This window comes from Falco biarmicus, chromosome 4, assembly GCF_023638135.1.
Source record: "Falco biarmicus isolate bFalBia1 chromosome 4, bFalBia1.pri, whole genome shotgun sequence".
NCBI classification, from domain to species: Eukaryota; Metazoa; Chordata; class Aves; order Falconiformes; family Falconidae; genus Falco; species Falco biarmicus.
This window is the reverse complement of record NC_079291.1, coordinates 93,477,880-93,501,917: the sequence shown is the minus strand read 5'-3', so window position 1 is coordinate 93,501,917 and position 24,038 is coordinate 93,477,880. Positions and strand designations below refer to the sequence as shown.

Here is a 24,038-nt window from a genome sequence, read left to right as displayed (position 1 = left end):
AATCTTAGAGAGTAATGGGGTAGAGTTGTGTTACAAGGGCTTGGGGGCAAGGCATTGATGCTGTTGCTGGGAGTTGTGTTCCGAGTATACCTGACATCTGTTTTGCTGTTGGGTCTTTTCAGCAGGGTCCCAACTTCTGCAGAATCCTTAAAACTTTCCTTAAAACATAAGCAGCTTCCTACATGGGGGCCTAGAACTGTGATCTCTAACTCAAATCTTGCCTTCTTTTTCCCAATGCTGCTGGTACCCAAGCCAATGTTTTCTTTCTTTTACTCTATTAAAAACGCCTGATATTTTGGCATCTTGTCCCTCTTCCAGGCTATAAGTAGTATGGTTACGATTCTATTTAAACCATAGAGATGGGAGAATAGTTATTTTAAAACCTCCTTAAAAGCTGCAAGGACCAGATTTTTCACTTCTAGAAAAATTAAGCACAAGTTGTATAGGCAATCATATACGCGGGGGATGAAAAGTCACCTTTGGGTGACCTGATGGTTTTATTTAGACTTAGCTTATCAAGCCTCACTGCTGTATTGAATAACAATCTCTGTGCACAGGCATCTCCCATCTCAGCAATGCCCTTGCTACATGGGCAAGTCTGGTTCTTACCCGCTGAAGATGAAGGATGCTTTGCTAACACCCAGCAGTGGCAACCGAACCCAGACTTGCTACAGCAAAAGGATTTTTTTAAAAAAAAAAAAAAAAAAGTTTTAAGACTAGGGGTTTTATACCATGCCTCTTGCTTACATGTAGCTTCCAGGGATGTCTCAGGACTTCTAACATATTCTGAGGGGAGGATTAACGCTGAAGTTAATTTTATATTATAGGTACCTGTAATATCAGGCAGATTACATCCTGGCCATGCTGGTACAAAAGAGAAGGAACTCCAGTAGCTTTAATTCAGGGGTTAGATGGGTGTTGTACAATAAGGCTTCATTCCAGAAAACGTGAAACTAAATGTTGAGGACAGACACGTAGCAGAAAACGAAACAATACTCTGTGCCAACACACCAACAAACATCACTCTGTAAGTCTATCCTGCTGGCTGAGAGTGCACCAAGGAAGTATGAAAACCCAGCAAATCTGAGAAAAGATAAGAAAGTTGCAAAAACCCACCATTTCCAAAGCACACCATTAACATGTTCTCACAGCATCCTTAAGTCAGCATATGGGGAAAGTGGGTCACAAAATTAGGTGCTTTGACCAAGATCAGAGAAGACCTGCTCTGGATAACAGAACTAGAGAAATAACGTTAGGGCGAATGTGCTGGGCACAGAGAGCCATCGTTGATGCTGTTGGGACCTGTGAGGTATGGCTGTAAGCCTCCATTCCCCCAGCCACCCATCAGAAAAACAGCACTGCAGGTCTCACTCAGAAGTGCTAATGGCTGAGGGTCAGCAGGAACTGGGTGTTAACAACAACCTCCAACATCCACGTGAGACACTACTGCAGCTTGTGTAAGTCCTGGGCTCACTTGCAGAAACTCCTGTGGCCTGCACCCCTCTCCCCATCCCCAATGACCAGAACACAAAGTGCTTGGAGGGTTTGGGGGACTACACGGCAGCCAGGCTTTCCCAACCCTTACATCTACCTGTGCCTGACCAGAATATAGATTGAGTCATCTCTATACCCCTCCAGGCAGATGTACATGATAGTTTTCCAAGTTCTGGGCAACAGGAGTGCTGAATGTCACAGGAAATACCACCCCCACCACCCCCAGAGGTTCTCCGCAGCTGGGCTCAGAGGTCGCAGCCTGCCTGCTTTTGCGTATCTGTGGTGAAGAATTGCAGTGGCGCCGAGAGCTGCTCTGGAAAAAGCTTGATCACTGCTGGCATCTTCACTCACTCACCAGGTATTTAACACGTTCCTTGCGAACATTCCCAGTCAAAAATCTTGAAGTCAGTAGAGAGGTTTTTTAGCGTAAACTTAAATGTCAGGCCAGCTTGAAAAATAACACAGGTCTGAAATCTCAGTAAGTAGTGGCTGTGGCGACCTCTGATTTACAGCACTCAGCGCCTGGAGTATTGTGGGGTGCTTCTAGCTCTGTTGTTAGATTTGGAAAGAGTTTGCTAGGAAAGGGGCTGAAATATTTGGCCCTAGCCAAACTACCTTATTGGGTGAAGGGCTCATGCAGCGGTTGTGCTAGCGGTGGAGGATGAGCAGGGGGGCACATGGCCCACAAGCTGTCACCATTTGCTTTTCCAGTACCAGGTCTGCACCAGGGGAGACAAAACTGCCTCCCAGAATGGTGTGAAGCCAGTAGCCTTGAGGAAAAGGGCAGGAGTTTGGCTTGGTCTGGGGACTCTACCTGGATGTGATACAGCTACACCTCCAGAAGGCTGCTCTGCCATATGCTGCGGGGCTGCCCAGGGATACATTGTACTGAGCTCAGAGGAGAGCAAAGCTGGCATTTTCCCTCCCTTCCCAGCAAAGGATGTGTAGAGTTTGGCTGGACCTCTGCCACCTACCCCACACGGTTAAGCACAGTCACCTTGCTCCTTTGTAGCACCGGCACTTGCTCGGAATTACCAACAAACTGCCCTGAGAGAAGCGGCTCCGGACAGAGTAACAGACACATATTGGCAGAATGTGATGTTACATGTCTCAAGGCACTTCATTAACTTAGGCTGCAGATGAGATGATTCTCTGCATTATCAGAATACCCCAGAAACCTTATTAGATAGTTATGCTGCAAATCAAAAAGTTATTAGAAACATGGCAGGGGGGCTGTTCTCTGATAGAGTTCCCCTAAAATCCTCTATTTTAGCACAGCTTCCTATATAGTTGCTCAGAACACTGCACAGGCTACAATTAACTCCATTGTGATGCGAAGCAGGAAGCATCTCCCAGGCTATGTTCTTAAGCTTCAGAATATTGCAAAGTATACGACACCTCGAAGAAATGGAACCATCAGAGAAAGACCGTCAGCAAAGACGGTCTCTTAAAAGCTGGTGCAGAGTCACACTGGGCTGAGGCTGTGCCAATGGAACCCTTACCCCAAATCTCCTTTTATGCTGGTGACCTCTGATGCCATGTCATTCATGAAGGACCTTGCGTGGGGTAAATCCTTACTCATCCATCACCTGCAGAACTGGTGACCAAGATCTGATTTTCCGACAGGCCTGATGTCTGCGGTGCCCTGACTTTCCCTAGAGCTGATGATGCTGAGCATCTCTGAGCCTATTTTCACGCAGTACATGTCATTAACTGCCCCACACCTCAGTACTTTATCTGAAAAATGATTAATTATTCTTACTCACCTTTGTAAAGCACAGAGCTACTGATGGCAAGAGCAGAGCATTATCACGGGTGAACAATCGCTGACTACATAAGCTTTCATCACTTAACTTTAAAGTCAAGCTAAGCCTTTAATGCAAGCTGTTGCATTTCTGTATTTCTATTCATGTTTAATGACCTCAGTACTTGCACTCTGTCTTTGATCTTGTGCGTCATGCACAGTTGTACTGTGGATGTATTTATCGGAAAGCCACTTTCTTCAGTGCCACATTTTTCACATCTACCATGACCAGGTTGATAGCGCAAAGCACTTTGTGTAGGAGGCTTTCAAGTTCAAAGCTAGTCTTGCAAGGGCACAGGGAAGCTGTGAAGTCCCAGTTAATTTTAGGCAGTCATCACAGCACTAATAGAGTAGGCAGAAATCAAGAGATTGCCCAGCAAAGAGAAAGCCTGTCCTAAAGTTTTGGAATGTTATTTACTGGTGTGTCATTAAAAAAAACAAAACAACAAATTATCCTGTGTTTGTGTGAGCATGATTAACCATTAGAACAAATCATCCAGGGAAAAAATGGATCCTCCATCTGTGAGACGTGCAGTGTGAGCCTGCGCGCCTGCCCACGGCACACCTGCCTGGGAGCCTGCTGCCTCCCGGCTGTGGTTCCTGCGCCGGGTCCGGGGCTTGGCCCAAGCACGCAGGGGCAAAAAGAAATCAGAAGCACCAGTAAACAGCACCAGAACATTCTCTGTCTTGCCATGATTCACTCCTTCCTTTTGCTAACTGTTTTACAACACCCATTTTATCATACCATATAAATACCAGTGTTTGCTCCACTCAGAAATTTTAGTAGAGGTAGAGCTAAAATGGCTTTGTCATTAAAAAAAAAAAAAAATCCACAGAGGGCAACACAGGAAGGTTCAGAAGGAAGGGCTGGAGGCTGGGTGCTTTCTGACAGTGAGAGAAAGAGGAATGATTTAGTGGAATATTACCTCACTCCATCGAACCACTCAATATGTCCCCATCTGTCACCAAGCACTTGCAGGAGGGTGATGGAAAGGAAACCGTTCAGTAGCTTGATAGTCAAGTAAATCAACTGGGCTTTTTCCTTTTCTTCCCTCATTAGGCCCTGCACGCTCACGCTACACATCAGGTGCCCCAGTGCGCTGTGCCAAGGACAAGGGAGGCGAAGGGACAGTCCCCCAGGTGCCATGGGGCTGCAGTGGCCTTGGGGCAGAGGGACCAGCTCCGAGTGCCCGCGGGGCCGAGCTGCCCTGGGGAGCGAGCTCCAGCAGAGCCTCAGAAGACATCTGGGTGTGGAGGAAGACGGATGAACATGCAATATGTTCAGCCAAGCTGCAGTGTGACTAAAGGGGGAGAACGTGGGCACCAGAGCCAAGGAGCCAGCAGAATTGCAGGCAGAGGTAAAGCTCGGAGCCATGGTGTGAAAGCAAGGAGGGACACGTTTAGGCTGAGCATCACCAAAGTGCTTCCTGGCAGGGTGATAGAGGATGCTGCGGAAGCCAGGCTCTGCAGGACCTGCCCGCAATGCTGCTGATGGGGATGGGGGTCCCAGTGCTATTTCCCCCCCTCAACAGTACATAAACTTTCAACCAGACAGACTTTTTCTTACTCCCTGTTTGTGCAATGTCTGAGTTAAGTGCTGATGTAAACTGAATCCAAATCGCTGAAGGCTCTGTTGCAATGTGCGAAAGGTTTGTTAGTGGCTTTGGGGAGTTTAATGAAACCAGAGTGGGGAGGGAGGTTACATTATGACACCACTGTAGCCAGGGAGTTTTGCCACTGAATTTGAAGGGGTGGGGAACCTTGCTGTCAAGGTTTCACCCATGGGAGAGAAGAAACTGGGGAGGAGAAAAAAAAAATTCTGCTAATTTTACAGGATGCAGTGAAAGTTTTGGAAAGAGTGAGCATGCTTACAGCTGCATCACCAGTGCCTCTCTCCCCGAGCTGGCCTTTCTGCTGGGGCCCATGAAAGTAATGAGAGATGCGCTCTGCTGCCTGGGCTCCAGTGCAGCCTAGAGGAGTAAATAAAGCATGGGCTCAGCTTTGCATCCCCTGAAGTTAATAGCAGCTTTGCTGGCTTGTGAACTTTTTGCAGCAAGAGCCGCAGCTGCCCGTTTGTGCTGAAAGAGCCCAGGACGTCTGCATGAAGTGACATGAGTGCACTCACATGTACAAGAGAAAAAGTAAATAAAGAAGGCTCAGCCCTACTCGCCTGGCTGGAACCAGGCCACAATTTCAGCCTGCTTCTGAACTGCATTACAGCCTTGGCATTTACAAAGCCACATTACATTTAAAACAAGATTTAATCCCTTCCACGGGCTGCAATGCTGTGGCAGAGGCATGGCACAGGGGTTTGGAGGACTGGGTGAGATCTGCAGCCTGGGAAGAGATACGCTGCCCATGCGGTGCAATGCAGAGCCCCCGCGGGGGTCCCTGCGTTTGTGCCTGTGGGGTGCTGGCAGGGACATGGCTACAGCCCATCCTTCCCATGGCACCTGCTGGGACACAGTGTGGGGGCAGTTACGCATCCCAGGATAGCTCAGGCTGCAGCTGTGTGGGTGCACAGCACAGAGGCACGTGCTTTACCTGGTCTGTGAGATTCATAACCTGCTGTGGACAAGGACATGCCTGTAACGCTCTGATATCTGGTGCCATGGTACAAAGGAGCATCGATCTGGGATACTCTGGGCACTCCAGATTGACATACATATACATTATACACATGTATTTATATATGTACATACATACAATTAACATGTACCCAGGTTCCCAGGCAAACTGGGCTTCCTAGAGGAGACTTTCTGTCGTTTTCGTGTTGGGCGTGCGTTCATTTCCCCCCCACCGAGCTGTTTTACACTCGGAGCTTTGGGAAGCCCCTGCCATGGGGGTGTTCACAAGTGTGCTGTATGGTTGTGTTGCTCATTCCTCTGTTCCTGCACTTTGCTGTCACCCTGCACTGTACTCCTTGCCATGACACATGCTGCCCTCCACACCTCCCTCAGCACATCAGGCTCACTTGGCTTCAGCCCTTCACGTTCTGCCTTTCCCAGCCCTGATGACCAGGCAGAGCAGCCCAAAGACTACCAGGCTACCACCATCCTCCAAGGCAACTGGATCCAAATCAGTGAGATGTATCCTACTGCACTGGGCTGTCAGCCTGCACTCAAGACTCTCCTTGAGAAATGATAAGCGATTTGCTGTCTGTTTGATGTGCATTAAACTTATCTCCATTCCTGTGCTCAGAATTATTGATTAGACTAACAGCTGTACCCCTGCTGGTTTGACATTTCCTATCTGTGTAATAGAGAAGGGCACGCTGATTTTGCTATTATCAAAATCCTCTTGTATTCACACAGTCTTTTCCTGCAATTTTCTAATTCCTTCTGGAAAACATGTTACACATTGTCAAGATCAAATTCCTGAGACATCTTGTTTAAATCAAAGGATTCTTTGCACCTTCTGTTTCTTTTGAACATCCATCTGTGCAGTAATAACAAATCAGAGAGCTACTGGGGCAGGGTGAGGCGTCAGTGAGGACCTCAGTCTGTGGTCATACTTGCTGTTATCATACATCATTATGGTAATCATGCTGATGAGACAAATTAGCAAAGTACCTCTTAACAAGGTATGCTTTAAGATCTTCTAACACTGGAGTTTTGGAACAATAACGAGATTAACATTTCCAGCCCACCTGCAAGAGAATAAAACCAAGCCTAATTCAGTTTATTACCTTAAGAGCTCTGCATACAGGTATGTGTTGCTCCATGCTGTCTTCTCAGCCACCAAAATAATCTTCAGTTTTACCTCAATTAACCTCACTCCAGCTACTCCTGCTATAAACCCAGGGTAGCGGTTAGGGGGACCTGTCTCCTAGGTAAGCACCCATGGAGATCTGAGTCCCATTTGCCACACAACCAAGAGTTTATGTCACCCCCTCCCTCAAAGGCTTTATAACTTTTTTTTTTCTTGAAGTGGCAGAATTCCCCAGAGGGGATTTGTGGGCAGGAGAATACAGATGAAGCTGAGCTTCAGCTGGGTTTTCTTCTGCTCAGCAGCAGAGCTTTCCCCTCCAGCCCCCCAGGCTTGCAGGTGCAGGCTTACTCAGCCAGCTGTGCACCCGCAAACGCAGAACACCTTGTTTCACCTTTCCTAATAAGCATGTAACCAAATTAAGGCAGCAGCTCATTATATGTGGTGGTGTCCTTTCCTAACAGGGCTCTCTGCTAACCCAAAATCTGGTAATAAATATGGAAACTCCTACAGTTTGGTGGGATATCATCATTATTCTATAGCATAGCTGTAATATCAATATTCATATAATATTAAAAATTAATGTACACGTTTCTATTAATAATTAATATTATTACTGCAATATTAATAAAATTAAACTAAGCATTGGCACAGACCTCCTAAATGGAGTGACTAAGGGAAAGCATTTAAACCAGGCTCTCTCATCAAGCTATGTGTACTGGAGAACAAGGCTTTTGCTTTTTCACAACGGTGTTTCCAGGGCTGCATGAGATTTGCTCTCTTTTTCTCATCTAATTTCTCTTGCAAGAGCCTGCCCCCTTCCCTTACTCCCAGGCAGGTGAGGAAGCTGTTTCTGGCCTGGGATAATTGCCAGGGTGATGCCAAGGCCAGCTGAGCAGTGCAGGGGGCTGCAGAAAAACGTCCATGGCAGAGCTGCTTGGGGCTGGCCCCATTTTCCATCATCACATTGAGTCAAGTTTGCTGCACCCCTCAAGTCATCAGCTGGTGCAAGGGAAAAGCGGAGGAGCCTGCGTGGCCATTTACACTTGGAAATACTTGTGTGGTCACTGGTTTACCCATTATCACTGTAAAGCAAAGGTAAAATCTCGTGTGTGTGTGTGTCTCCCCACCTCCTCTCCCATTGCAGAAAGAAATTAAAAGGACTTTGCAGGCGTGCTTGGGTTAAGGAAACCTCCCCTAGGATGGGAAACGAGATAATTGATTAGGACAGAGTTTAGGAAAATTGGGCTGCAAAAGCTTAATCTTCCTTCCAGAATGATCTCTCAGATCAACTAACCTTCACTGTGAGTGTCAATTAATGAGAAATTACTAAAAGGGGAATCATAATAATTATTGCCAAATGAATATAATGGGGATGTAGGACAGTGAGATTTTGCCTTTAGCTCTTCTACGTCAGCAGCCACGCTCCGGTGGCAGCAGGGATGGTGTGGAGAACCCTGTGAGGACAGACACTGGATAACATCTCTCCCAGAGAAGCACCTTCCTAATGCCCTGTCCAGGAGCGTCTGCAGGACACGAGTACTTTGACCTCCTATAGACGGTGTGAGCTTTGGACTCATATAATTGGGGCTGTTCTCATCACCCAGATAAATGCCTACCTAATCCCACAAGTTAATTGGCACAAATTACAACTACAAAGTTGCTCTGCTCTTGTCTGATAAACTCTCCTAGGAGTTCGGTTTGGCAGGTCTAAGGCAGTCGTCAAATATAATTGTCCACTCATTTACCATGATACAAACCAGGATTATTACCTTCAGTGGAATCACTGGTGATTTGCGCCAGTGGGAGATAAGAAGCAGGGCTGGTGCTTCCTGCTATGGTTCATCATTTTGAAGATCATGCTTTGGTAAAACTGAATGGAGCAAGAGATGGGACACATACACATCTGGGCTGCTTCTATGTTCCTTCTTGATTTTCCCTTTGAGTGTAAATTAAATCCCTGGCATTAAGCCAATTTTATACTGATAGACATGAACACAAAAGCAATCCCCAGGCTCCCAGTGTGTTCCTCCTCTGCAGACTCAGACGGCATTGGTGCTGAGGGTGTTTCGGGAGCCCCACTATCAAGTGACAGTGGTAGAATCACATTTTGGGTTTGTTTTTAAATCCAGGTTATGGGAATTTCTGCAGTGTTCACTGTCACTGCATTAGAATGGGAACGGACTGGTCTTTCACCTGCACAATTCGGCCCTTTGGGTTAGCGGTGAGCCCCTCTAAGCCTTCAGACTGAATACAGACACTTTGTACCTGATCACATTAATGCAAACCACATATAAAATTACCATTTGGTGGCACCTCAAACTTCCTGTGTTGGGTTTTTTTTTTTTATCCCTACAGGACCAGAGTCTGTTGCCACTTGCACAGTTGCATATCACCGCTGCGAAGGGTAAAGCAAAATACACAGGCTTTGGAGCGGGAGCCCTGGGACTGGGCTGTCTTCAGCCAGGAAAATGCAATCTTATCTCTCAAGATATTTATTTTTCTAACATGTGCAGGATCCATAAGTATCTAGCAAAATAACAGGTCCAGTTGTTCCTGTCTCCTCAGGGAGGCTGTGGAGCCCAGTGGAAGGTGCCTGGTAAATGTGCTGGGGCATTTCTCATCTCTAAGTACTCCAGGTGTTTGCCTTAATACAAGCATGCTAACTTCTCTCAGCGCCTGCCCCATCGTCATCAGCAGCAAAGCACTGATTGTTGAAAGGTGAATGACTTCACTTTTCCAGTTCCAGCATATGTTTGCACATCTGAGAGCAAGAAACGTGTGAAACTCACACAAACTATTGGAATTCCAGCTCCAGGGACTGACAAGTAAATATGAAGTTGCACAGTATTTCATAGAAAACCCACAAATTTTATGTTTGCTGGGATAAAATTGATCCTTTGAGGCGTGTGCCAAGAAAAACCTCTTGTATTAGCTACACCAAGATTCCTCCATCGTCTAGAACTGCAGCTTGATTGAGGAGTTCATGCCTTGTAAACTGCTGAGCTTCCCTGAAAGCAGCCAGAGGCATATAATCTTTTGCTAAGCTATCCATAAGGAGCTCTGCTAGCTTGGGTGAATTGAGAATGTGATAGCAGATTACACTGAATAAAAATGGAAAACCACAATGACAAAATAATGTTATAATATTAAAATAAATCAAATCATATACTGCCATTATTCTGATACAGAATTTTTACACAGCAAATTTGATACATATACGAGAAGTCAAGCAGCCCATTACAATAAACTTCAGAGTTCCTTTTTTAATATAAACTACATCTTAATACATAGTTTGAGATGATCAGGTAGTTTTACACCAACTCAAGTAACAACAACTTCTTCTTGTCTCAGAATACTAAAATAACAAAATCTTTTAATGCTTTGAGTATTGAAATGCTTTGGTTCCACCTGCCACTTCTAAAAAGTGTAAAAACTGCATCTATTGGTTAAACTTTTACCCTAGAGGTGCACCTAACTTTCAAATACAGTTATATTAATAAAGATATGAAATGCAATGTAAATACAGGTTTTTGGCTTTCATCATATGCTTCACGCTATGCAATTATTAAACTCTCAGCTGGATTCAGGCATTGCAAAGTGTGAAAATGTGGCCAAAATTTCCCCAAACTAACAATCATTTTGGCTGTTTTCATTCTGGGGTTAAACTGGAACCATGAAGACCATGAAATGGTTCAGAAATGGTTAAGCTCCTGTCCTCAGAAAGCAGTATTGCTTTAGCAGATGTCATTTTGCTCACCCCAAAATGAAAGCATCCATCACTGTGGGTCCCTCCTGAAAACCTTGGCCACTACAGCACAGTGTCGCCCCTTCAGCTTCGATGTTGGTGAGGCAGCGAAGTGTGGGAGAGGGTTTCCCCTGGCAAGTACCTTGTTTGTCACAATAACAAGAAAAAGAATACATTGAGCGGCTCTTCCTCATGCAGAATAGCTCCTGCTAAAAAAAGACATCTTCTTTTCTGAAGTCCGGTAAACATTTGAATTTGCTGGGAGAAGTCCGTACACAGGCCAGGCCGGGGAGGCACGGGCAGGTGTGGTGCATCCGCCGCCCGGAGAAGGGGACCTGGGGACAGAGCACAGGCGTCAGGGACAGGGAGCACAGCAGCAGTGGTGCTTGGGGAATGGATTCAGGTGAATAGCGGGGATATGGGGGATGCTGCTGGGCTCCCTCCACAGCAGGAGGTCCCCACGAGTGGCAGCACAGGGGCTGGAGAGCAGATGTCAGAGCCAAACGCGTTGCATTTCCTGGTCAAGCCATAGTTAAGAGCAAGATGTAACGGTCCGTGTTGCTGTGTAAATCTACATCTGTGACACATGTTCTCCATTTAGTCCTGTTTCATAAAGGAGTCTGTTGTGAAACAACACTGGCCTTTAGCACCACATTTTGCGGTGTGTACTGTGCAGGGGTTTCTGCTTGCCCTAATTCCTGCACTGTCATATGGCACAGAGCGGCCTGTCAGCTGCTAGCCGGACCCGGGAACCACAGGATCCCATGGTAATTCAAGCTGGAAGGGACCTCTGGAGGTCATCTCGCCTGACCTCCCTTTGAGCAGGATCCTTTTTGCCACAGGGCAGAGGTTTCTCATTTCATGCCATCCTCCTCCAGCTACGCTGTGTTGCAGGGAGCACACATACGGACTGCATTAAACAAATCTAATTGCCCCACGATGCACACATGCACCGATACTCGTTAACAACTTGATCAAAAGCTCTGTCTTTTATAGGAGCCGTGCCTCTGCCAGCACATGAGCCCAGCTGGACAGCCTGGTGGGACAGCACGGCCGGGAGCTGCGGTGCTGCCGGCGCATGCTCAGCATCCATCTGGATGCAGGGTGGGAAGAACAGAGGTACAAAGCCACTGCTGCTGGCCAGGCAGGCAGTCCAAATTCCCAAATTTCCAGATTTCAGGGTGGTTTGAGCCCGCAGTTTTAATATTCCAATATTGTTTTGTGTTGGTGTGCAAATTTTCTCCTTAAGAACATCAAAGGGAGAAAGTCCCACAGGTTCCCCCATGCATCACGCCAAGGAACCTGCCCAATTCCAGTGGCACCCCACCGGGTGGGGGGTGAATGGGGGGCTCACATCACTGTAGTGCCCTGGGCCAGTGCCAGACCCCTGCCCAGCACCACCGGAAGAGCAGCCCCAGAGCGAGGAATGCCATGGGCTTCCCCACACCACCTACCACAGCCCCTCTGCTCTGGTGCAAGCAGAGAGGCCACCAACTGCAGGTGCTGGGGACTCCCCATGGGAATCACACCTCTCGGGCACCCACGCGCAGTGCTGCAGAAAAACCTAAAACCTGAGCTCCTCGGGCTGGTAAGGCTGACTCAGAGGTACCTCTCAGCCCTCTGACAGCTCAAGTGATTTATTCAAAACGTTACATTAGCTGCAAGGAAACGTGCCTTTCAGCGGGACTCCCACGCTGAAGATGTGGCTTAATAGTGTACCTGGCTGGTGACAGGCAGCAGGTGACAATGCTGCAGGACAGGCACCTTGCTGGGGCATGCAGCTTTGCTGGAGCAATGCTGGCTGAGCACCGGTGCATGCTTTGCCATGCCCTGTGCCCACCACTGGGTTTTAATGAGCACAAGGGCATGTGAGGTTGTAGGTGAAAAGGAAGCCTGAGAGCTCCTGGGAGAGATGTGGGGGTTATGTGCAAGGTGCACAGTGCCAGCAAAGCCACCCCTGTGCTGCCAGCTCTGCCACCTGCCTGGCCCTGCCTGCAAACCCTGCCTCCGCAATGCCAGCTGAGATGGTTAGCAGCATCAAGCCAACGCCATCTAGTTGCTGAGAAGGAAACTAGAGGGTGGAAACCCAATTGCCAGCCATCTCCTCCAGGATATCTCCAGGCTCTGCTGGAGGTCCCCGAGGTCGTGGCATGGTGGTGGCAGTGCCTGCTTGGCGCCTGCAGGCAAAGGAAAGGTTTTGGTGCTCGGGACAATTGGTCTGCCAGCTGCCCTCCTATCCAAATACTTAGGGGAGATGAACCATTAAGCAAACTCCTCATCCTTAAAAATATCTGATTTCACATCCTACAGTAAATCTATTTGCTCTGTGTTTGTCATGAAGAGCAGTGGGCTGAGGAATGTAAATCTAAAATTAACCTCATAAAGCTTATAAACATCAGTGACTACAACCGTAAGTCTGGGGTGGACAAGCATCTTCTCTGATTGTAATTATGCAGGCAATTAGCTTAAAACATATCAGCCAGTATAAGTTACTGCCCAATAGCAATAAGCTCATAAAAAAACCAACCCTAGAAGATGATTTATCTCATCTGGAGACTCCTGTTAAAGAGCCCTTACAAGAAAACCCTCCTACATTACATAGCAAAAATGAAAATTTGGTTCCTAATATCAGAGCAGAAGATTTAAAAATTTAACTGTAATAAAACAGAACCCTTCACCTTCCTAGAACTGGGAAAATAAGCCATAGATACTGAGCTGAGAAGCCAGGCACTGGATGAGACAGTAAGGGGCAGCTAACTAGCTGCACATTTATAATGGAAATTTATTCCCTTGGCATCTTTCACATGTGAGGAGTCCTGGGCCATACTCTTCCCTGAGGATGTTCTCAGGCTCCTTGGTAACATCCCATTCAGTCTTTTGTATTACTTATAAATAACCAGCCTTTTACATAGCATGTATAGCATATGTAATTACATAGCCTTAAATAATATAATGATATTAACAATTACATTTAATAATAGAGTGTATCGGATAATAATGTACTAACATGTAACTAGTGTTTTATATATATATGTGTATATATGTATACATAAATATATATTCGAAATTAGTAGGTAGAATAGAAGCGAAGAGAGCCCATGGTGAGTTTTCTCAAGTACGAGTGTGTGTCAACACCTTCTCAACACCATTTGAAGGCACCAGTGGCTCTCAGCCTCTGGAGCACAACGGGACATCGCTGTTTGATGGCAGGGACTGTGCTGCAGTGATGCACCAGGTGTCCCAACACTGGCTGGTGACATTTTTATGCTTGTGATGGGATCTTGTCCAGTGGCACTGAGGTCGGTGGCATTTGCTACACTCCTGCTCACACATGTAGGCATTGCCAGAGTTGGGCTTGGGAAATGCTAAAGCTGGTTTGCATCATGTCATGAAGCAAAACAGCAACAACAAGCTAATCAGAAAACAGTCTGGAAAGTGTGTAGTACTTTCATCCCTGGATTCTCTTCAGCATAATTCTGACAGTAATGTATTTCCTTACGTAGGTACCTTCGGCACTTTTTCCATACAGATGCAAATGGCTGGGTATTGTAAGGCATAGAATGTTTCCCTGCCTTTTCACCACATATAGCTTTCATGCAACGTGACGTACAGCCCAGTATATTCTTGTTTCTTTCTGCCCTGCCAGCTCCAGTCCCCCAGCCCCCCCGGTGACGTACTCACTCGGTGACTCAGAGGATGGCACTCCTCTCCCAAATTTCCCATTGGCGTGCACATTCGCAGGCTGCGGATCCAGAGGCTAACCGCACAGCACATCCCTCCTCCGCACTGCTGGTCTCGGTCGCAGGCCTGGAGTTCAATACAGCATTAGGCAAATAAAATGAATAATAAATATATTCCAGAAGTAGGACAGATCAGGTGTTCAAGGGCTGCCTCTGACACCCCACAAGTCATCATGGCTCATTAAGGTGGAGTAACAAGATTCAAGGCTGATTTGCAATACTTGTATCTCCCATGGATCTGAACATACAGGTTCCTGGCACAGTTCAGAGTGGAGCCCAGGGTGTTTAAAGCCATGACCACATACGGAGCTACTCAAGACCAAATCCAGGACAGTCAGTGACTTACAGTCCCAGCTTCTGAGCACTGACGGACCATGGCATGTGCCACTGCTTTCCCAAATAGGAGCCTGGATAAGCTGGGGCAGGTGCAAAGATCAAGCACACCCACCAGGAATCCTGTCTAATGGGAAGCTAAGATAGGAAATTACCCATTAATTTAAAGACTTTTAAGTAACTGTTCCTTCTAACTTCTTATGATAATATCTTATGGTTGAATGCCTTTGCAAATGCAAGACTGCGCGATAGTTTTACTAGAGAAGTCCAAGTAGCTATAATAGAAGTTTAAATATGGATTCTGTGGTTGTTATCTAGAATTACATGTAACTAGAAGAGGTCTTAAATGTGTAACAGAAAAAGCTTTGCATAAGTATCCACATCCAAGAAAATGCTGTTGTGGTAGCATTCCCCCTGCAAGTGGTGGGGAGGGAAATATATCAGCCACTTACCCAATAAAGCTTAGATAAGCAAAAAACAAAATGCAAACTATTGGGTATGTTTTAAAAAGCAGAAACCATGAAGAGTAATTGAAATGTTAGGGTTTTGAAATGGGTTTCTGCACATCATTTATCCATTTCTAAGCCAAAAGCTTATCAGTCTTTTCATTATACACATTTCACGCAAAAAACCAGACCCCTTTCTCTGATGAAAAATGCCATTAGTTAAAGGTTCTGATTACACCCCAAAGGTAAGCTTAATTAACTCACTACTCTCTGAATGTTTGACAGGAGTGATAGACAGAAGGCACTGGTCAGCAGTACATAAACAGGCAACTTGTAAAAAAGTACATAAAAGATGATAACAGCTCTGGGGAAGTCTGTGTATCAGAGCAAACATTTACTTGAGGAAAAAAGCTTACAGATCTTACCTTGGGATTTACATGATAAATGCCATTAGACTGTACTCTACTGGGTAAATATTATACTAGATCAACCAACAGAAGCCAGACCAAAATAGGTATTTACAGATCAGCCAGTAATTTAGGAAGAAGCTGTTGCGTTAGGGTCAAGCTATTAAATAGCGTGTGTAACCCAAATGGCTAGCAGTCCTCCTAAACACACATTTAACAAAGCAGGCAGCTTTATGCTGCAGGTGAGCCCAAACACACAGAGTATTTACTTATAAGACTAATACAGCCATAAAACTACTGCTACAGCCTGCCTGGTAGATAACGTTTACTTTGAAACTTCTCTCCTAAAAAAAAAAAAAAAATAGAAAAAGTTCTCTCATGGTCTAATTTTGCTCTAGTTGCAAAAAAACTGCACGTCCAGCATTGCTGGCAGCCCCCGGCATGCCGGCAGCCACTGCTCAGCTGGGGTCACAGGCTCTGCTATTCCTCAGCAGTCAGCTTCTTACTCCCTTTTTTTCTCAGCTGTATGTCTCAAACCCCATCCATCTCCGTGGGACAGGTCCTGGAGTGACATGCCACTCAGCCACAAAACAGGTCTGAGTATGTCCTAATAAGCAAAACCATCTACAACACTGTGCTGAACAATTTCTTTTTAAAACTCAAACACACGTATATACATCTGGCAGAACTCTGAAGGCTCCCTTTCGAAAAATGTATGACAAGTTTTGAGAATATTCTACCCAAATGCTCCTGCCCACACCTTATCTGCAATGTGTAATCCCCACTGCTGCTCCTAACCTTCACAGGGCACAACATAAAGGACATTCCTCTTCAGCACCCCATTTAAACACAGTTTTGCGGAAAATGCAGCTCAAGGAAAAAAGTCCCAAGTGAAATGCCAGCTCCAAAGGCAGCTGAAATCAGCACATGAACCACCACTGTAGTGAGGAAGGTTTGAATCAAGTCCTTAAATTGCAAAGGAAAAGCACCTTTCAGGCTCAGAGGATGGGGACGGCAACACCTACATCAGCTCTCATCTGAGATTTGCCTCTTCATCAAAAGCCAAAAATGCATCAAATTTACCACTGTTTAAACAGAAATGCACTGCAATAGTTAATAAAGTAACATTTTCTAGCTCTAATCTATTTTTACTTTTTGAATCTGCTTTGTCCTTGATCTGTCATTCAGTACTTCACAATTCCTTTAATTAATGGATTAATTATGCTTTAAAGGTGTAGCTACAATTCTAATAAGATACTTCTATAAACTGCTCCTCCATTGCTTGAAATACTTCTACTTAAAAGAAACTTGAAAATCTCAAATATTAAAAAATTCCTTCACACTCTCTGCTCTGAAAATTAATCAGTCCTGGGAAACGATCTGACTTCCAGAGAAATGCCTATGAGCCATTTCACGGACTTGAGTGAAGTCCAGACGGGGAGCCTGGACAGTCACGGAGTAATCAGCTGCTGTGAGTACAACTTCTGATGGTTACAAAAGACATGTAAGCTCTTGAAGGAATGCAAGTGCTGGGTTATTAATCCAAAGCAAACACTAAAAAAATCATTTTACTTAAGAGTGATGCAACACTTTGGGTTAAATAACGTCTTTGGAAAAAAATATTTTCACAACCAAAGTAAATCTCAAGCCTAAAAACAACAACAGAGGAGTCATTTGCAATGGGTGGCTATTGAGGGGAAAAAGCACCACAGTCATACTTAAAAAAAAATAAATTCGGTAGCGTTTTGTGCTGCTTGCAATGCCGGTGCATATCCCGGTGGGACTGGAGGGGCTGGGGGGGCTCGGGGGGCTCTAGTGGGCCCTACCGGGGCAGGGTTGGGGTGGGGGACAGCCCCTAGCCCTGGAGAAGTGGCTGGAGTCTGTGCACACTCAGGGACCAACCTGGGGACACCCCACGCCGGGTCCAGGCATCCCGCACCCCGAAGGGACAGACCCCACCCCATGGCACCCCCCACCCCAGAGAGCCGCAAGCCCTGATATCATCCCCCGCAATGAGACACCCGATATCCCGGCATCGCTCACCCCAGAGACACCCCCAAGCTCTGGCAGTACTTAGTCCAGAGAGACCCCCTGTTCCGGGCATCCCTCACCCCAGAGAAACCGCCACGTCCTGGTACCTCTTCTCACAGAGAGACCCCCAAGCCCTGGCACCTCTCACCGCCTGGCACAGTCCCCCCTTCCCCATCCTGGGTATCACTTACCCCAGAGAGACCCCCAAGCCCCGGCACCTCTCACCGGCAGGCACACCCCCCGCTCCCCTTCCCCGTCCTGGGCATCACTTACCCAGAGAGCCCCCGGCCCCCTCCCGGCAGAGCGAGCTCCCCTGTATCCTGGCATCACTTACCGCAGGCAGCCCCCCACGTCCCACTACCGCTCACCGAGACAGACCCCCAAGCCCTGTCCCCCCCAGCCCCGCGCCGAGCCCCCGGCCGGTTCCAGCCCGCCTGCGGCTGCCGCCGCCGGCGCGGCGGGTCCCGTCGGTGCCGTCGGTGCCGTGCGGCGGTGCTCACCCCGGTGATGACGGCGCCCTGCCCGGCCGCCAACAGCAGCAGCAGCGGCAGCAGCAGCAGCAGCAGTGGCAGCACCGGCGGCGGCGCAGCGCCGCGCAAGCTCCGCATGGTGCCGTCCCGCGGCCCCTGCGCTCCCCGCGGGCGCAGCGCGGCGCAGCGGAGCCGGGCACGGCGGCCGCCCCAGCCGTTATAAAGCCGGGGCCGCCGTTGGCGGCAGCGTGAGTCACCCCCGCCCTGGCAGCGCCGCGGCCCGCAGCGCGCACCCCACCGCGCACCCCACCGCGCCCGGTGCGCGGCCGTGGGACCAGCCTGCGCGGCTGCGGGGCGCGGGCGGGGGGCAGCCGGGGGATGGCTGGGGGGCAGAGCACGGCGGGGGGCGCGGGGGGTGCAGCCTGCAGCGAGCAGCCCGTGGAATGTCCCAGGGATGGTCGGGGGACATCCCACAGCAGGTCTGGGGGGGGACATACTGCAACATGCTGGGGACATCCCTCAGCAGGTCTGGAGGGGACTCCCACAGCAGGCTGGGGGAGGGGGGATGACATCCTGCAACATGTTGGGGACATCCTGCAGCGGGTCTGGGGGGACATCCTGCAACATGCTGGGGACATCCCGCAGCAGGTTCGGGGGGGGGAGATGAACATCCTGCAACATGTTGGGGACATCCTGCAGTGGGTCTGGGGGGTGTCACCCCACAGCAGGTCTTGGGGGAACATCCTGCAACATGCTGGGGACATCCCACAGTGTGTTGGGCACTTCCCACAGCAGGTCTGGGGAATCATCCCAAAGCTGGCCTGGGGACATCCCACAGCAGGTCAGGGCAGCACACAGCAGGTGCAGAGGGGATCCTGCAGCCAGCGGGGACATCCCGCAGCAGGTCAGAGCACATCCTGAAGTGGGCCAGTGGTAGCCCTGGGCCAGTGGTAGCCCTGGGCCAGTGGAGCCAGCCTGGAGGCCTGTCTTGGCCCCAGTGCCCATGTCCCCTCTGCATGTGCTTCTCAAGCTGCCCAGCCTGCAGCAGCCCCAGAAGTTCTGCCAGCCCCAGCCCCGATGTTCCCCCTGCTCCCCTCTATGAACAGGAAGCACTCACAGCCCCCAGCCCAGCCTCTGCTGAGCCCCGCAGTGCTGGGGGCAGAGGGGCATCAAGGCAGTTACCCCACAGGCCCCCAAGAATTGAATCCATCCCAGTTCCTGCTTACCGCACTTAGCCCAAGAGATGCCAATGCTGAGTAAAAGAGTAACGCTCATGTGTACTGCTTCACCTTACTCCTCTGTGGACCCACCTGAGCATCAGGGTGCTCTGGAGCCCAAACCCCCTTTGAACTCACGTTCTCCTCCTCCTCCCTCCCTGCCTGAGCTTCTCCCCCTTCTGTGGGCAGCACCCAGGGGCACAGGGAGGAAAACAGCTCTCCTCTTCGGCAGGGCTGGCTCCCACCCAAAGATCTATGGGGGGAAGAGGGTGGGAAGAAGGGGCTGGGGGAGCTGGGACCACCGTTTCAGAGGCAGTGCACCCCTAGCTCCTGCCAGCGCTAATGCCAGATCAGGGTCTGCTTGCCTTGGTGAGCTACCCTTCCGAGATGTATGCTGCTGCGATCTAACACAAGCTGAGGTTTAACGACTAACGATGCCACCTCTAGGCACCTCTGTCCCCTATAGAGGGAGGACTTCGGAGCCCAGTGACAGCCAGTAAAACACATGCAGTTTCCTTTCCCTGCCTCTCTCTCATTGTTTTTCTTCTCTATTTTCATTTCCTCGCTTTCCCAGCTCTTTATGCTTACTTCTTTTTACCTTTCTTCTCCCTCCTTTTTGTCCCTTTTCTTGCCTCTGTTCCCACTTCCATCTCTCCTGTCCCTCCATGCCACCCCCTCCTCCGGTGCATCTCCTTCTTGCACATAGCTCCCTGTTTTCTCAGATTTTTTAAATTCTCTTTTTGCGAACAGGCAGGTTGAGTTCGCAGAGCCCCCGTCTCCCTGAGCCCTCCAACAGTCTCGTCCTTTGGCTGAGGCCAGTTTAAGCGCAGCTCCCGCTTGGTTCAGTCCCAGTCAGGAGCTGTCGAATCGATTTGTTAGTGGCGTCCCCCCAGGAATCGGTCTGTCTGGGGGTGTTTTCATTACAAACATGGCCTTTTTGGGTGCTTATGACTATTTTGTAAAAGTGCACTCAAGACAAATATACGGGCTGAGTAAATAGAGCCTTACTCCAAGGATGCTTTAAAAGCAAATTGGGATAAGCCAATTTCGACATGAAAGTATTAAAATAACTGGGATAGATCCTTTGCTCTTGTAAACCCACGTGGCTGGCCTGAATCACAGCAAGTTTAAACCAGGTGAAGGGATTAGCTTGTTTAAAATTTTATTTGTATCCTAGAAATTTTAAATTAATGTAAAACAGGAATGATTATTTTCACAATCCCCAGCTGCCCAGGACTTTAAAAAACAAATTATAATTTTCAGCTCTAAACCTCCTGCTCCTTCAAAAACACTACAGAATTGAGGGGAAATAAAAAGGGGGAAGGAAAGAATTTTTTTGCAGTTTTATGTAGGCTCCGTCATTTCTTGTAAAAGCCATTTTACATAAAAGGTATCATTTGTGAAAGGTTACCAGTCATCAGCCTGGAAGGGCAGCATTATACATCAAGATGGGTATGCTATAGACTTGCTAGCATCCATCCTAATGCCGATAATCTTACTACCAACTTGTGCTAAAACCGGTTTGCTATTAGAAGAGATCTTAGACATCTATATGGCCTTTAGGTGGTTACAAAATTGTAATGAAACATTAATTAAATCTAATAAAATGATTGCTGCTCTTAAAAAAAAGTGGAAGTTGAGGAGGTGAATCTCTGAATTTCAGTGTCATTACCACCTAGATAACTGTTCAACTACAGAATAGTAAAAATCCACATAGTGTCTTGAATGTAAATCTCCATATTGCCCTTCTCACAAATGCACCCGAATGTCAGAAGTTCTTTTATTTCTTTTGATCTACTTTGAAGGATAACCTCATATCAGTTTTCTTAGTTTAAAAGGGTATTTTGCAGAGTTGGGTTTTTACTGAACCAATTAATTCTGTAACATGTAACATTTCTCTCAGTATTTCTTTCTGTCTTGGCTGGTGCAATACCAAAAACACCTGGAGTGCACCTGGGGACATGGGGGACAGCACGGTGCATGACCCAGCCTAGTGCAGAAGCAGCTTTCCAGCCTCTCCCTTACATTCTTGCACCTCATATACATTACACCTCTCACTTGATGTTATTCGCACCTTGGAGCTGGGGCTCAGGTTTGGGCCCCTCAGCCCCAGCCAGACCCTGAGGAGCTGGAGCGTGTCCAGAGCCGGGCAGGGGCTGGGGCACAAGGCTGAGGGGGGGCGGGGGGAGCTGGGGGGGTTCAGCCTGGAGAGGAGGGGCTGGGGGGGCTGATCGCTCTCTGCAGATGCCTGACGGGGCGGTGGGGGGGGTATCGGTCTCTTCTCCCAGGTGACAAGCGACAGGACAGGAGGGAACGGCTTCAAGTTGCGCTGGGAGGTTTAGGTTGGATATCGGGAAAAATTCCTTCGCGGAAAGGGTGGCCAAGGCCTGGCCCAGGCTGCCCGGGCAGGTGGGGGGGTCACCGTCCCTGGGGGTGTTTAATGGCCGCGCAGACGCGGTGCTCAGGGACATGGGTCAGCGGTGGGCTGGGCAGTGCTGGGTTGACGGTTGGACTCGATGATCTCAAAGGTCTTTCCCAACCTAAATGGTTCTATGATCCTATGATTATCACAATTAAAATAGATACCTTCCCCATTCCTCCATGCAGATATTTTCCAATCCATACCTGCAATACTCTCCCAGCGTAAATGAATCTACCTGATAAGAACTTTTTTCCTCCTGTATGAAACCAGCCAGCAGTAGGATCCAGCGCAGTCACCCTGTGGGCAAGTCTTCAGTGGAGCTACAGCTTTGGCTATGCTTGGGTAGGGTCAGGCTTCTCCCCAGGAGGGAACCCAAGAAATCCCATTTTCAGATCACCTTCACAAATCCACTAAACACCTTCCTGTACCATAAAAACTCCAGTATCAGTATTAGGAAATATCAGTCCAAGTGAATCACAATACTTTAGATTTGACACAGTATGTTAACAATCATCCATAAATCCCCAGTTACTTTAAGAACCTGGAGTGAAATACCTATTTTTATCTGTCAGTGTGGTTGGTAGCTCTCTCTGGTTCTTCTCAAAGCCTCAATTTTACTGAAAGCTAACTATGTATGAGTAGGCATTCCAATAATTATTTGGCCTATTCAAGTGATAATGCACTACAGAGTTTACAGATTTTTCAAGACTGAGAATGTGAATATATCAGCTATCTAAAAGATAATTTTCTCATAAAAGAAATGAGAAAGAACATGTAATGTGAGACAGGAGAATTATCTTTTTGTCCTAAAACCTCTCTTAATAACAACAGTATCTAATTTGTTTCATCTTTCACACTCTCTATCTGACAATGGTCTGAATTCAGCAAAATGGTGCAAGTTTGCTGACTCGTACAGGAAGAATATACTTATCAGATGCTTATATAGATTTATAGTCTAGATGTGGAAGTTCACCCAAGCTATGGAAGACCTCAGATCAGTTGTCTTTAGTGCCTGGAATAAGCTGAACACACAACTCAGGCAAGAATAACTGAATTTCTAAGCTGTAACATGAGTTGGGATGCCATCCTTCTCTCACTCAACATTTCTGCTTTATGTCAGTAATTAACATCCAGTGAGGCAGAGGCTGACCAAAATCATCCCCTCCGCAGCCGACCAGCCCAAGACCCTTCTCAGTCTTGGGGATGTACTCTATCTTGGGGATTGTACAGAAGGCCAAGAGGCCCTTTCTGCTTGTATTTGCATTAAATTAGGTCCCCAGCATTTACCCAACTACTATTTATGTTTGGGGTTTTTTTACTATTGCAAAGATTTCTGTAAATTACTTCTAAGTTTTCTACCTCTGTCTCTGATGTGGCTGAAGTTGGCCAATGCCTTCACAAGTTACCAGCAGCAGGCTGGCTGAGAAACGGAGGCTTCGTACCTGCAGCTCTCACTGAGACTGTGAAACCCAGCTGGGATCTGAAGTGTAAATGGCTTAGCAAGTCTGGGCACCCACCAGTATGATCTTAGATGATATAGACAGCAGTTTGCGTAATTATGTAATGTACGGAAAATGAAAGGCAGTTTAGAGTGTTATACGCAATTCTTACACTTGTAGTTGCCTTTGGAGATGTCCATGAGGCTGCTGCTTGCGTGAACTTGTAGGCACGTCTGGGATGTCAACATGTGTCTGCCCCAGGGTGGGATGCAGGCGAGGAGGCGGCGTGGAGAGCAGCAGCAGCATGTCCACCCACAGCCACGGAGCACCCAGCTGCACAGGAAACAAGGAACTGCTTATCATCAAGGGGACACCTTGCCACCCACAGCTCAGTGAGCCACAATGGTCTTTCTTCATGATTACCGCACCCCAGGCTCATGGCTGTCCTCTTCTGACATCAAACTAATTAATTTTTTAAAAGTCTTAAGAGACAGGCAGATTTTAGGATTAGAAGAGTCACCGTTAGTCTGAATTCCTACTAAATCAAGCTATAAATTTCATTAGTGAATCCTAAATATAGAGAGATAATCTGTGTTTTAAACTAGCACATATCTCAAGAGAAATCAAGCATTGACTTAAAACAATGAAGAATTCACCACTTCCCTCAGCAAACTGCTCCAACTCTTGGAACCTTGTTTCCTGCTTGAATTTCACTGATGTGGACCAGCAGATTATATTATGCCCTCTAATACCAGGAATTTTCACATTCTGTGAGTAAT

At 47.6% G+C, this 24,038-nt stretch overlaps 1 protein-coding gene across 2 annotated transcripts; it reads right to left on the bottom strand.

Moving 5' to 3' along the window:
- Positions 1-10,121: 10,121 nt before the first annotated feature.
- PROK2 (prokineticin 2) lies at positions 10,122-18,409 on the bottom strand. 2 transcript variants are annotated; one of them, XM_056338244.1, is made up of 3 exons: positions 18,212-18,409; positions 14,432-14,561; positions 10,122-11,089 (listed from the first exon to the last, which is right to left on the bottom strand). In XM_056338244.1, the coding sequence occupies exons 1-3, from the start codon at positions 18,317-18,319 to the stop codon at positions 10,905-10,907; spliced, it is 423 nt and encodes a 140-aa protein (XP_056194219.1). In that variant the 5' UTR covers positions 18,320-18,409; the 3' UTR covers positions 10,122-10,904. The 2 variants fall into 2 exon arrangements, with proteins under 2 accessions (XP_056194219.1, XP_056194220.1); XM_056338245.1 differs by having other exon boundaries at positions 14,436-14,561; positions 18,212-18,382.
- Between the last annotated feature and the right edge of the window lie 5,629 nt (positions 18,410-24,038).